General features: G+C 48.0%; 1 protein-coding gene across 3 annotated transcripts in view; it reads left to right on the top strand.

Annotated features, from left to right (window-relative positions):
* The window catches only part of DOCK8 (dedicator of cytokinesis 8), a 201,939-nt gene extending 190,024 nt beyond the window's left edge, over positions 1-11,915 (top strand). For all 3 annotated transcript variants that reach the window (XM_032308620.1, XM_032308621.1, XM_032308622.1), the window contains 3 exons: positions 886-992; positions 10,172-10,342; positions 10,807-11,915. In XM_032308620.1, the coding sequence (XP_032164511.1) occupies positions 886-992; positions 10,172-10,342; positions 10,807-10,867 (339 nt within the window). In that variant the 3' untranslated portion in view covers positions 10,868-11,915. The remainder of the gene's footprint in view (positions 1-885; positions 993-10,171; positions 10,343-10,806) is intronic.
* Positions 11,916-12,978: the final 1,063 nt, after the last annotated feature.

Here is a 12,978-nt window from a genome sequence, read left to right on the forward strand (position 1 = left end):
CCAAAATCCAGTGAGTGTCATGACCTTTTCCTCACTCAGCACAGCTGGACTTCCCTACAGAAATTGGGTCCAGATAATATCAAGGGAGCAGAAATAGCACAGAGGGGAAATGACTATTAAATTTCCCAGATCAGGAAATATTAGGAAGTTTTTGCTTTCCGTCCCAATCCTTTAATGAAAATGGAAGACTTTATGAGCCCATAACCATGTACTGTGTGTATCTCTGACGGAAGCCAGCAGTTACACAAAACGGTGCCCACCAGTAGGGCCACTTAACAAGTGAATGTGAAAGGATGAATCAGACCTCAGTTTTAGAAAAGCCACTCAAAGCACATACCCTAGGATGTAGTAGTATTGCCTTTACCTACAAAGAAGAACCTATTATTAGTATAGCATTTAATTAAGAAAATACATCTGGGGACACCTGGATGGCTCAGTGGGTTAAGCATCTGCCTTCATCTCAGGTCATGATCTCCGGGTCCTGGGATCGAGCCCTGAGTCGGGCTCCCTGCTCAGCGGGGGGTCTGTCCCTCACTTTCGACCCCTCCTCCTCCGACTCCTGCTCTCTCTCCCCCTCTCAAATAAAATAAACAAATAAATCCTTTAAAAAAAACAACAACAAATATGTTTATACTTCTGAGTATTCTCCTAAATCTCTAGACTCCTAAGAAATCAAAGTTTCCTGAGAAGTTCAGTACCTACCTTTGATTTTTTAAAAATCTTTTTAAAATTAAAAAAAAAATTTTTTTTTCTTCCTTGATTTTTTATTGTGGTTATGCTACCTACAGAATTAAATGTCCAAACTAGGAAGTCAATCCAAGATTTTCTCCCAAGTAATTTATTTTTTTCCCCAATGTCCTATTGTTCTGTTCCTTTTTCCATCAGGGACCACTGGAAGTAGCCCAAGTGTTCTTGGCCGAAATTCCAGCTGACCCAAGACTGTATCGACATCACAACAAGCTGAGATTATGCTTTAAGGAATTCATAATGCGGTAAGATGGACTATGGCTGTGAAGGCAGCCGAGCAGCAGTTCTCAGAGTTGGGTCCCCAGAGCAGCAGCTAGGGCACCCCTGAAACTTGCTAGACCTATGGAATCAGAACCCCCAGAGGTGGGGAGTGGTGGTCTGGGTATAACCAGCCCTCTGGGGATTCTGATGCAGACTCACGTCTGGAAATCATTGCAGTAGATCAGCCTCATGTGTACTAAGTAACCAACATTGAAACTCTGTAGTGTTTTCCCATTTACAGTCTTGCATGCTCCTCCCACATCAAACCGGTATTACCACCAGCCTCATTTTGCCAAAAGGGGAAACAGAGGTTTAGAGATGGGAAATGGTTTTGCCTGAGGTCACGCAGCTAGTTAGTAGGAGAGCTGAGTTCAAATCCAGATCTTCTGAGCCACATAGCCCACACCTCCATCCATGTGCTGACCGTCCATGAGGCTTTCAAGTCCAAGAGGGTGTTTTAGTATCATGTAATAACTTGTTTTTGGAATCTTAAGGATAGAACCTGCTTCCAGTTTGGTGAAAGCAATTCTAACACTGGGCTTTTTCAAAAGTATCATCTCTCGGGCGGTTCCCATTGTCAGACAAGCCTCTGTGGGCTGGCATCAGGAACAGCCCGTTCAGGCTGCATAAGAGTGGGTCTTCGAGCAAGGTCTTGCAAACTATCACAGTATAGACAGGTACAGCTGGGTCTCCTGTGGCCCTGAAATGAATGATAATGAAGGTTGGGATGACCTTTCACCCACAAGAGGGAACAACATCAGGAAAATGTGTACTAATATTTCTTTCAACCTTAGAGCAGCATATCAAGTGTAGGTATAAACTTACTTGGCAGATGGGGACCAAAGGAGGCTAAAAGTGAAAGTTTGCTAAATTCACTGAAAACTCATCGGCATGCCGGTGTTGAGTAAGAGGAGAGATCCCTCCTCCACAGGCGTCGGTGAGAGGTTTGTAAACGTGCTGTGTGTGGAGACACACTCGTTCTGTGGGCACACACCCCCACACACAGATGGCCTATACACAGAGATTATATTAATATTTTGGGATTTGAATTGCTTCCTGTATCTGAGAGTAATTCTGATATTACGCAAAAGCTGCATTTTCTTTAGTAAATAGTGCCTTTTTACAGAACAAAAAACTAGAAAAAATACTGCAGGAATTTTTAAAGATCTCTTTCCTTTCCACTTATCTTCTTTTAAAATTCGTTATGCGGGGACACCTGGATGGCTCAGTTGCTTAGGCGCCTGGCTCTTGATTTTTGCTCGGGTCGTGATCTCGGGGTCCTGGGATAGAGACCCATGGGGGGCCCCATGCTCAGTGGGGAGTTTGCTCAGTCAGAGATTTTCTCCCTCTTCCTCTGCTCCTTCCCGTGGCTTGCACTCTCTCTCTCTCTCTCTCTGAAATAAATTTTTAAAATCTTTAAAAAATAGATAAAATGAAATAAAGTAAGTTATGGTTGAAAGCCCCTGAAGTTGGCAGCAGCCCAGGCCTGTCTGGTCCTCTGGAAGGACTTTGGCAATGTTTAATGAGACAGAGTATGGCCCAGGTTCGATATCAGTTGTGGGGAGACAGGAGCTGAGTGTCCGTCTAGTCCCGACAGGACCCCATGTCCATGACCGAACGCCAGCCCAGGGCAGCTCACTAGCCCCTGCTGAGAGTGCAGGAAATACAGGCCTTCAGAGCTCAGAAAGGGATGGTCTGTGACAGGCTGGAGGCTGGGGAAGCCTTCACTTAACCTTCGTCTGGAATATTTAGGGTAGGTCAAAGGAGATGGTCAGACGTGGGAGCCATGCCTGGTAAAGCAACAGACCACAGAACCTCGGGGGTGCCTCTGGGCCCCTCGGAGTCAGCCAGAGTAGTGTGTTCTGGAAGCCTGTGAGGACAAGAGGAGAGACCAAAGACAGTCGTATTGGCAGATGGGGCTCCGACAGAGGGGAGAGTAAAAACAGCCGCGTGAAGAGCTGACGGATTTGGCGCCCTAGCCTGTGGCTCGTACCCTCAAGGCAGTGGGAGGCGAGGAGACCTTCCTTTCCCCTCACCCCAGTTGCTTAATTGCTTCTCAAGTCCCCTCAGCAAGTTCCAGGCTCTTAAGAACCAGAGTCAATATTCTGTCACATTATTTGCACCCGGGTATTTCCCCCCGGCTCTCTGCTTCCGACGGCCAGACGAGGTGACGCAAGACTGGAAGATTCTGGGGCTGGAACAGCTCTCGGGTTTTTCCGTGGAGGACCTCCCACTCCTCGGCAGACTCAAGCGGTGGGTTGATAGCCCAGATTTCCGGGGTGAACGCTGTGAACCCTCCGACGCCTCTTTGCTGAGTGCGGACACGCAGGCCTGCCGGGTGCCAGGCAGTGAGCAGTGAGGGCCCGGCCCTGGGCGAGGCCTTGGACTCGGCTGTGGCAGCGGCCCCAGACTGGCCACAGAGGACGTGGCAGGTGATGCTGCTCGTGCAGCCGGTCCCAGAGCTCCTCAGCCTGTTGCCAGGTCGGGACCTTGATCCGCTCCTGCCTTTTCCTGCAGTAAGAAAAAAAAAAAAAAATCCCAACACCTCAGGGTTTCAGAAACCAAGATGGTGACATACACCACCTGTTTCCTTCTCTGCTCCCCAAAGTGCTCAAGCTGTTTCAGACAGTGCGACCAGAGCCAATCTGGGTGTTTAAAATTTCTTCTTACATTTCTGCCTTAGCTCAGGCTGGTGTCATCAAATACCACGGACCGAGTGTCCAGAACAACAGACTTTTATTGCTCACAGCGTTGAAGGCTGGGGAGGCTGAGACAGAAGGTGCTGGCAGATCAGGCTCCGGGACGGGCCCTCGTGCTGGCCCGGCCCCCTCAGGGGGCGGAGAGAGGAAAAGGAAGAAAGCTCTCTGCCAAGGGAACTAACCTGACCCCGTGGGTCCCATCCCCCACTGTGAATCCACAGTGATTCACACCAGAAGTCTTCTGAAAGTCCTTCCCTCCAAATACCATCACGGGGGGTGTTAGGGCTCCAACATCGGAATTTGGGGTGGCAGAGGACACAAACCTTCAGTCCATATTATCTGAACGCTCCCAGCCTTACAAGGACTAAGTGACCCTTCCACTTATTTTTATGTTGCAATAAAAGACCACGCCCTCCACGGCACCCTCACCAGTGGTCTTTAGGGGAAGTAGTTCCTGCCACACCCAGGCGGGCTTCTCCCGCACCTCTGGTCCCGGAGTCAGGACCGGGCCCACAGAGCGCTGGTCACACAGCAAGTTAAGTGGCAGGACCAGGACTGAAATTCTTACCGAGGATAGGCTGCCCTTGAGGTTTGGGGTCTGGTCGAGGCCGCCCAGGGAGGGAGGAGGGGAAAGGGCTGAGTTGGAGAAGACCACTGGGGAGGGGTGCCTGCTGGAGCCATGGCCCTCTCACACCCCCTGGCAGGCGACCACCTCAGCCCCAGGCGCCCTGCCCCCACATGATCCTTCCTTGCCTGAAAGGGCCTGGAGCCCAGTCCCGGAGGGCGGGAGGGAATGCAGGCCCCAGCCTCTCCAGTATTGCTGCCAGACCCCCAGCGTTCCAGCAGTTCCATTTCTTTCCTGGGCCTGGAGTGGAGGTTTGCTAAAGAGGGACAGGGAAGAAGCTGAGAAAGGCAGAGGTTGAAACTGGGGCTCCAGAGAGAATACTTCCAACTTGAGACGGAGGCCACATGCCTGGATTCTAGCTGGAAGGGCCAGCGACTTCCCAGGTGGAGTACACGGTGTCCCAGTTAGCAGTGTGAGCTCCTGATCCAGGCTGCTGGGGTTCACAGACCCACCGGGTCTTAACTAGCCGTGTGACCTTGGGCACGTCACCTGGCCTCACTTTCTCCAACTTTAAAATGGGAATTGTATGTATTCATAACTATCTCTTAGACCTAGTGCCAAGATCTGCTGAGTCAACACACAGAGCTTAGGACAGGGCTGGGCACATCCTGCGAGACCGACCAGTGGAACATCATTTGGTGGGGCAGAGAGCAGATCAGTCTGAGAAGGAAGCAGAAACTTACCCGTCTGATTTAAATATAGATGTCCACCCATGGCTCGGGGGCCTCAAGTTTGTACCGTGGACACAGTGAGGCCGAGGACACATGAGTGGAGGAGTGCCAGGTCTCTGGATTTGCACCTGACTCTGCTGTGCCTGCAGGTGTGGGACTCGGGAAAGGGTGTTCCATCTCTGCATCCTTCCTTAACTGTGAAAAACAAGGGTCAGGAGTGGAAACGCTCGAGTACTTCATCCTCCTCCTATGGGACAAATCGTTTCTGCGCTCAGACTGCGTCCTTCAGGAATCATAACCATAACAATAAGTGTTCTTACTCAAACGTTCTAAGCATTTTGTATGTTTTCACTCATTTAACCCTTACAGGCATGACCAGGTTGGCTATTATTATCGCCTCTGTAGCGCAGGTAAAGAAACTGAGGCATAAGCGCCCGGCTTCATGTCACAAAGCTGATACGCCGCAAAGCAGGATTCAGAGTCTATCCCCCTAACGACTGTGCTGTGCTATTCTCTTTAGGAACTGTGTTCAGTCGCTCATAACAGAGACCTGAAGGAAGATGGCTTAAAGAACATAGAAACTTATTTTTTTCTCATATAAAGTCAGATCAGAGATTGTCGTCCCAGAACTATGTCATCCTGGTTCTCTCCATTCTTTTGCTCTGCCATCTTGATCGTAGGGCATCCATCCTCACGGTCACAAGATAGCTGCTAGGGCTCTAGCCATCATGACCACGTGTAATATCAGGAGCGGAAATGAGGAAAGAGCAAAAGGGCTGTGCCCCTTTAAAGAGCTTTCCTGGTGACTTCATTTTGTATCTCATCAGCCATCCCTATCTGTTAAGGGAGGCTAGGACCTGTAACTTCCCAGGGAGACTCACCAGATGGAGTTCTGTTATTAGAAAAAAAGAGAGAATGGATTGAGGAAGGAACTAGCAATTGTTGGCCATCCCAAGGGACTGGTGTGAGGACTCTGCTAGAGGAACATCACAGAGGAGGGAGGCCAACGGATACAGAGATGGAGGGCTACCTGATGACCCTCTCTGTAGGAAAGGCACCTACCTCCTTCTGGAGAGGCCCCCGGAAGTGACTGTCTACAAAAGCCAGGAACCATGTTCTGGACTTAAAATTTTTTTCCTCTCAGTCTGGTTTCTGTAGGATTCTGGGTTCTGGAAACCCCAGGCACCTCTGCTACGAAAAAATGCTTGTGTTCAGTGACCTGATCAACAGAGGGGGCAACCAAAGACCTGGGATGGTGGTGTCACTGAGTGAGAGCGGCACAGTCCGTGTCTGCAGACCTAAGGACAATGTGACAGATAAGGTCACTTGAGCAATCATCCCCATCGTAGATCTATGATATTGTGTAGATTTCCAAAGAGAAATAGCTCTTCTGGAGGAGGTAGATTTCATGTATGGCTCTCTCATTAGTTTATGGATTTAAATCAACATGATGGTGGAGTGTCTGCTGGTTCAGTCAGTTAACTATCTGACTCTTGATTTTGGCTCAGGTTTATGATCTCAGGGTGGTGAGATCGAGTCCGGTGTCAGGCTCAGTGCTGAATGTGGAGCCTACAGAAGATACTCTCTCCCTGTCTCTGTCCTCCGCCCACCCTGTCAGTTAAGCATCCAACTCTTGATTTCAGCTCAGGTCATGATCTCAGGGTTGTGGGATCGGGCCCCCTCATTGGACTCGACTCTGTGTTCACCTCGGAGTCTGGCTGTCTTCTCCCTCTGTTCCTCCCCACTACTCCCTCTCTCCCCCCCCCCCAAATCAATAAAAATAAGATCTTAAAAAAAGAAATCTGGAGTATAGAATCCAAATGGAGGAAAGGAAGAAATACAGAAAATGTATTTCTTCAATTCATAAGCTATAAAATTTGATAAAATACAGCTTGATGTTACTATGACAACATCTGAAAAATTTTTACCCCACCTATGAATATATTCCTCTTTGTCAAGCGCTGTGTTCATCTGTCGCTCTACAACGAGTTACCTCCAGACTTAGTGGCTGAAAACAACAACATTTAATTATTGTGCGTGGAGTTCTAGGGGCTGGTGGGCTCAGCTAAGTGGTTTTTGCCCAGTCTCTCGGTGGGCCCCAGGCAGCGGCTGTGGCCTGAATTGCCTGAAGTCTCCCTCGCTCACATGTCTGGTGTCTGGGCTGAAAAATGCTCAAAGAGCAGGTGGTTTGGGACTCCAGAGGCACGTGTCCCAAGAGACAGAGCCAGGTAGAAGACACACTGTCTTCTTCACCCTGTCACAGAGCCCATAAAGCATCCAGCCAGGTCCAGGACACATGGCACACCGTCAGAATGTGCCAGCTGCCTCTTACTACTTTGGAGCAGAAAGACTAGAGGGCATTTAGTTCATTCCCCTCAAGTTTTCAGAGTCACTCCCAAGGATGCGGTCAGCCCCCGCACGCCCCTACAGTCTGCCGATGTTACAAACCCGGACCTTGAAGTCATCCTGAAACTGATTGGATTTTGCACACTGATTTTGCTTTTACAGATTGGATTTTACACACATCCTGAAACTGATCAGATTTTATTGCTTTTTAGTTCAGAAGCAATAAAAACATAGGGGCTAGTGGTGATTTCTCAGGATTCGGAGGTTTTGTACAGCCCCTTCCCAGCCCTACCTGGAAGCTTTGATATGCAACCTTAGACATCCTACAATTTGCTGCAGTTAACATCAACTTGAAAGACTGCTGAAGGTCCAGTTAGGGGAGTTCTGGCCTCAGGCTGAGTTAAATCGGGGCTAATTGTGTGGGAAAGCTGTGGTCACGGGTTTATTTTTGCCAAGGCCAGATAGCTTCCCCCGTCCTGTGGCCATCTTCCGCCCTGTTTGCCTTGGGCTGTCACCCTGAGAATGTGTTCAGTGGTAATACAGAGGATTGGGGTCACAAGGTCTGGGTATCCCCATGACTCATCCCAGGTTTAACCCTGCAATTAGGAAAACAGTTTAAACCACATTGATCACCAGGATCCCATTCATCTGCAGGGCAATAAAGAATTATTACTAATTTTTGCATGTCAGCTGGGTTTCAACCATTACGATGTCCCTTCTAGGTCTGTAGATTTGTAAGTTTCCCCGAGGTAGCACAGCATAAAATAAAAGGCAAGACTCTATCGTGTTTAAATAATACGGTTTTCTTCTTTGTATGTAGTGTACTCTTTGGGAGACTGTGGAAACACTAGGCTTAGCTGTTTACAAGTTAGGTCAACACAGTGAGCTTTCACGATTTTCTCTCTGATGCTTTGCAGTTTCACCGTGTGGAGCTCCGTAGGGATCTGTTTCTGTCAATGAGAGGATTTATGTCTGTTTGCAGTTCTGGAAAATTACCAGCTGTTATCTCTTTTAAATGTTGCCTCTTAATTTTCATTCCCATAGAGAGTTATTTAGATGTGGGCTGGGCATCTCCATTCTATCTCCAGGTTCTTTTTTTTTTTTTTTTTTAAGATTTTATTTATTTATCTAAGAAAGAAAGAGAAAGCTTGGGTTGGGGGGAGGGGCAGAGGGAAAAAGAAAAGCAGGTTCCCCACTGAGCAGGGAGCCCAACAGAGGGCTCAGTCCCAGGACCTGATATCATGACCTGAGCCAAAGACAGACACACTTAACCGACTGAGCCACCCAGGTGCCCCTCTAGCTCCAGGCTCTTAGCCATTTTTTAATATTTTTGACTAAAAAAAATTTCTTTGGTGATTTCCTTAGATCTGTGCGATAGTCCGTATGGTCTCCCATTCGTGTCTGGTTTATTCTCTACCCCACCCATTGGGATCTTTCTCTTTATCTTAGTGCCTATATTTTTATTTATAGAAGTTCCATTGGTTTTTTTCTGATGTTTCCCTGATCTCTTTTTTCATAGTCTCCAATTATTTTCATCATGAATTTTGTACCTTTTTTTTTTTTTTTAATTACATCTCTGTATTAACCTCTGGTCTTTTATATTGTTCTGTCATCTCAAATTCTTTTTGGGATGTTTCTCCTGCTTGTTTTTTCTGTGGGTCTTCTCCTGTGATGATTGTATCGTGAGCTCATCTTTGGCAGGGGTCACTGCTTCTGTGGGTGGCCAGGAGCCCTGATGCAGAAAGCATTTCTCCAGAGCAACTACACACTCATTTCCCTCCGAGCCCTGGGAGTTCCAGTTACCTTGGTTGCTTTTTAAGTTAATTTCTCACCTTGGAGCACACACCATACAGGAGTATAAATTTATAACCCACACCCACGTGTGGTGCAAACCTAGAATTTCAATTCTTAGACTTGCTTTCCCAGTGATGGCCCCAGACTGTTAGCAAGCTTTCATTCCACCTCTCTGGACCCCTGGGGTAGCAGCTTTTCAAGCCCCCTGACTAGATGCAAGTGGCATATTCAGAGCCCCGCTTTGCCCTTGGCCGAGGCTACCTTTCCTGTCTTATGTGGGCTCCCAGCATGCTGCACCACGCACCCTCCCCAAGCCTCTAGGACCCCTGTGCAGTCTTGAAACTCTAATGGGCACATCTTGGGACAGCTGCTGTGACATCAGCTCCTGCTATCACTCTGATTTGGATTCTACTTCTCCTCTCCGGTGCCTGGGGCTCCCCTTCGTCCTATGACAAATGTTTGCTGTACGTTCCAGCACTTCTATGTGTATGCAGCGGGGGGTGGCGGGGGAGGCGGTGGGCTTAGTGCATTGGCTCCGTCTACCACATCGCCATAAGTCACCGTGAGTTCCTTGTGAGCACAGCAATGACCCTGAGTTTGAATCCCGGACTCACCGCTTCCTCACAGCGTTACCTCGGGCAAGTGACCGAACACTTCTGAGCTTCAAGACAAAAATGAAGACAAATACAGCCTTTCTGGGTTTGTTGGGAGAATTAACCAGATAACGTATGGAAAACTCCTCGTATAGTGCCTGGCTTGGGGCAAATGAGAGGATCATGATCTCTGGGTCACTTTTCAAAGACATTGATTCCTGGGTGTTCCTCCTTTGGTGTTCTGATTCCTGAACTCTGAGGTTAAGGTCCAGAAGTCCGAACTTTTGAAAGGCTCCACAGGGGATCCTGACAGGCCATCGAGTTTGTAGGTACTCTTGGAGGGGGTCAAGAAGTGTTAGATAACCTCCGAGCACCTCAGACTCCTACAAAATACCACCTCATTCCAAGCCCCCAACCCCTGTGTTCCCATCTCAGGTGCGGTGAGGCCGTGGAGAAAAACAAGCGTCTCATCACGGCGGACCAGAGGGAGTATCAGCAGGAACTCAAAAAGAACTACCACAAGCTGAAAGAGAACCTCAGGCCAATGATCGAGCGGAAAATTCCAGAACTCTACAAGCCGATATTCAGAGTTGAGAGTCACAAGAGGTGAGTTCAGGGCAGAGGAGGCCTCCTGCTGGGGGATAAAGGACAGGGCTTGGGGCCCAACGGGTCAGGGCACACTCTGCTATACTCGGGAGCCGCACAAGCTTCGGGGACTGGGAGTGCACCTGCAGTCAGAGAATCCACCAGAACCTGATCTGTCCGGCCTCTATCCTGAGTGTCTTCCACTCCCTCTACCTTCTCCTTGACTTCTCTGGGACCTCTTCATGCTGGCCTGCTGTGGTCTTCCCCAGGACCCATTTCCTCCTGTGTTTTCTCTGGTGCTGGCATGAAGGGATCTCAGGACCTTTGCACATTCACTAACTTAGTGAGTTGCTCATAATCCCTGCCTTTTCTGGTGGGTGGTTTCCCTCTCCTCCTTAAAAGATTAATTGATCTTTCTTACCTCTGTTTTTGTGTTTTTGTTTTGTTTTGTTCTCTCTCTCTCTTTCTCTCCTTTGTAATTTCAGAGACTCCTTCCACAGATCTAGTTTCAGGAAATGTGAAACCCAGTCATCACAGGGCAGCTAGGAAAAGCTGTCCTCACGCATGGAGACCGAGGCTCTGTGACCCTGGAGAAGTACTCGCTGGTACTTCAAGCACAGGATATTTGCTGCACAGGACGGACTGCATTCTCCTTGACAGGACAGCGCCCCGGAAGCCTTAGGATCCCAGGGACCGTGGGAATTGCACCCAAATGGGGTCTGACCAGATTTTGGCCATCCGTCCTGCAGCATGGGGAGAGTGGAGGGTGGTCAACCAGGGGAGCCTGTGTATTTATCAAAGCATGGTTTTCCACAATATCGTACAAAACAAGGCATAAACAGCACCTCCTGAGGAGTGGTTGGTCACTGTTTACCAGAGAGATGACTTCCTCTGGCCATATGGGATTTACAGGATAAACCCGCATTGCCCATGGGAAAATGGAAACACTGTCCGCTGTCCCATTCAGGGTGAACCTCCTGCATCCCCTGTTTATGGGAGAGGAGGGTGAGCTGGCAGGAATGCAAAAACGTGTTCAATAAATCCGTGATGGGAGGCCTCACTGGAAATCCAAAAATCATGATGATGGTTGGGAACCTGGATCTAGGTGAATTATTTGTGAATTTGGTACCTTTTTGGTAACGGTGGGCTAGTTGTTGTGTAGTTACTTTTGCCTAATTGTTACTGTGTGTTAAGTTAATTTAACAAGAGTTTATAGAAGAGGAGCCTGGACCTACTGAGTTAAGAGACACCCGGTACTTGGCCGTTTTCAGTTCCATTCACACGGTTCTCCCGCAACACCTTGCATTTTTTTTTTTCCTGCTCCTTCTTGCGCCCTCTTTTTTTCCTCCGGCCTGGGACCAAGTTTATTTTTGTAAAAGGATAATAGTTCTGCTTTCATTTCAGAATGCCGAGCCGTCTGTCAGCGTGTATATATATCGGCTATAGAGACGGCTGAGCTCGGACGACTTCAGACAATGTACTGTAGGACACAGATGAACGCCATTATGGCTTGAGGATTAAATCATATATTTTTCATATGCCTGATGCCCTTGACTGGTACTAAAAATGTAATAAGAATGGCAAGTGAAACGTTTCCCTTTGCAGCTCGTGTTTTTTATCTCGTGTTTTTTATTTCGACAACTCACAGCTCTCACAAAGCACTTGGAGAAAAGGAAAGTTGCCGTGGGTGTGGTCCTCCCGACGGGGCTGACGGGGCTGTCCTGGGGCGTGCCTCTCCGGCAGCATTTAATCTGGAGTTTATAAGAGAGAGAAGTGCATTTGGGTAATCCAGAACTGCTGAGACATGAATTTATATTCTGCAAGTGATTTTTTTTTAAATCATAAAAGCTTACTAGTTCACACGGCAAACTCTTTGGTGTTTAGGCATTTCGGGAAGAACTCTTTCTAAAGGATATTATACCTTTAATTGCTTTCCTAAATGAGTCCATAGGAGACACTTGAATTCCATATGCTGTTTGGCGTCTTCTGTGTGGGAGGTTCTGGGTGAGACTCAGGTCACATAACATCGTCCCTCCAAAGCCTGCCGCCTTAGCGAGGAGGGAGCACCTCTGTGCACAAAGCCCCACAGAGCGTCTAGAACAGGCAACAAGCCCTACAGAACTGAACCTTTCATGAGTGACTCAAGGCTGGCCTTCAGTCCTACCAACATATATTCTATTTTGCCCTCAAATAGTAAGTGGTAGTTGCTAAGCTACCTATGGCTGTCTTTTAACTCCAAGAGTCCTAATAGTCCCAATGAGCTAAGATACTCTTGATTAAAAGTCCCCTGTGTTTTAGCTACCTGTTGTCACTCGTTGTTGTTTGTTTTTTGTTGTTTTTGTTTTTAGTCTTTCTTGTACCACAGTGGGTGCGACTTGCTTCCCAAGTTCAGGGACTGTGTTAACTTCTGCCTTCTACCCTCTACCCCGGTGCTGAATTTACGGAAGACACTCAGTAAGTGTTCACTGTACGGCTAAGTCCACAAGCCTGTGTGAGTTGACTTCTGGAATAGCCCTGTCCACGAGAAATGCGATACAGCCCACAGGTCTAATTTTAAATTTTCTAGTAGCCACTTGAAAAATAACCACGAAAAGAAACAGGTGGCATTAATTTTAGCAATGTATTTTTGTTAACCTGATATATAAAAAGCATTATTG

Source organism: Mustela erminea, chromosome 12, assembly GCF_009829155.1.
Source record: "Mustela erminea isolate mMusErm1 chromosome 12, mMusErm1.Pri, whole genome shotgun sequence".
Taxonomy (NCBI): domain Eukaryota; kingdom Metazoa; phylum Chordata; class Mammalia; order Carnivora; family Mustelidae; genus Mustela; species Mustela erminea.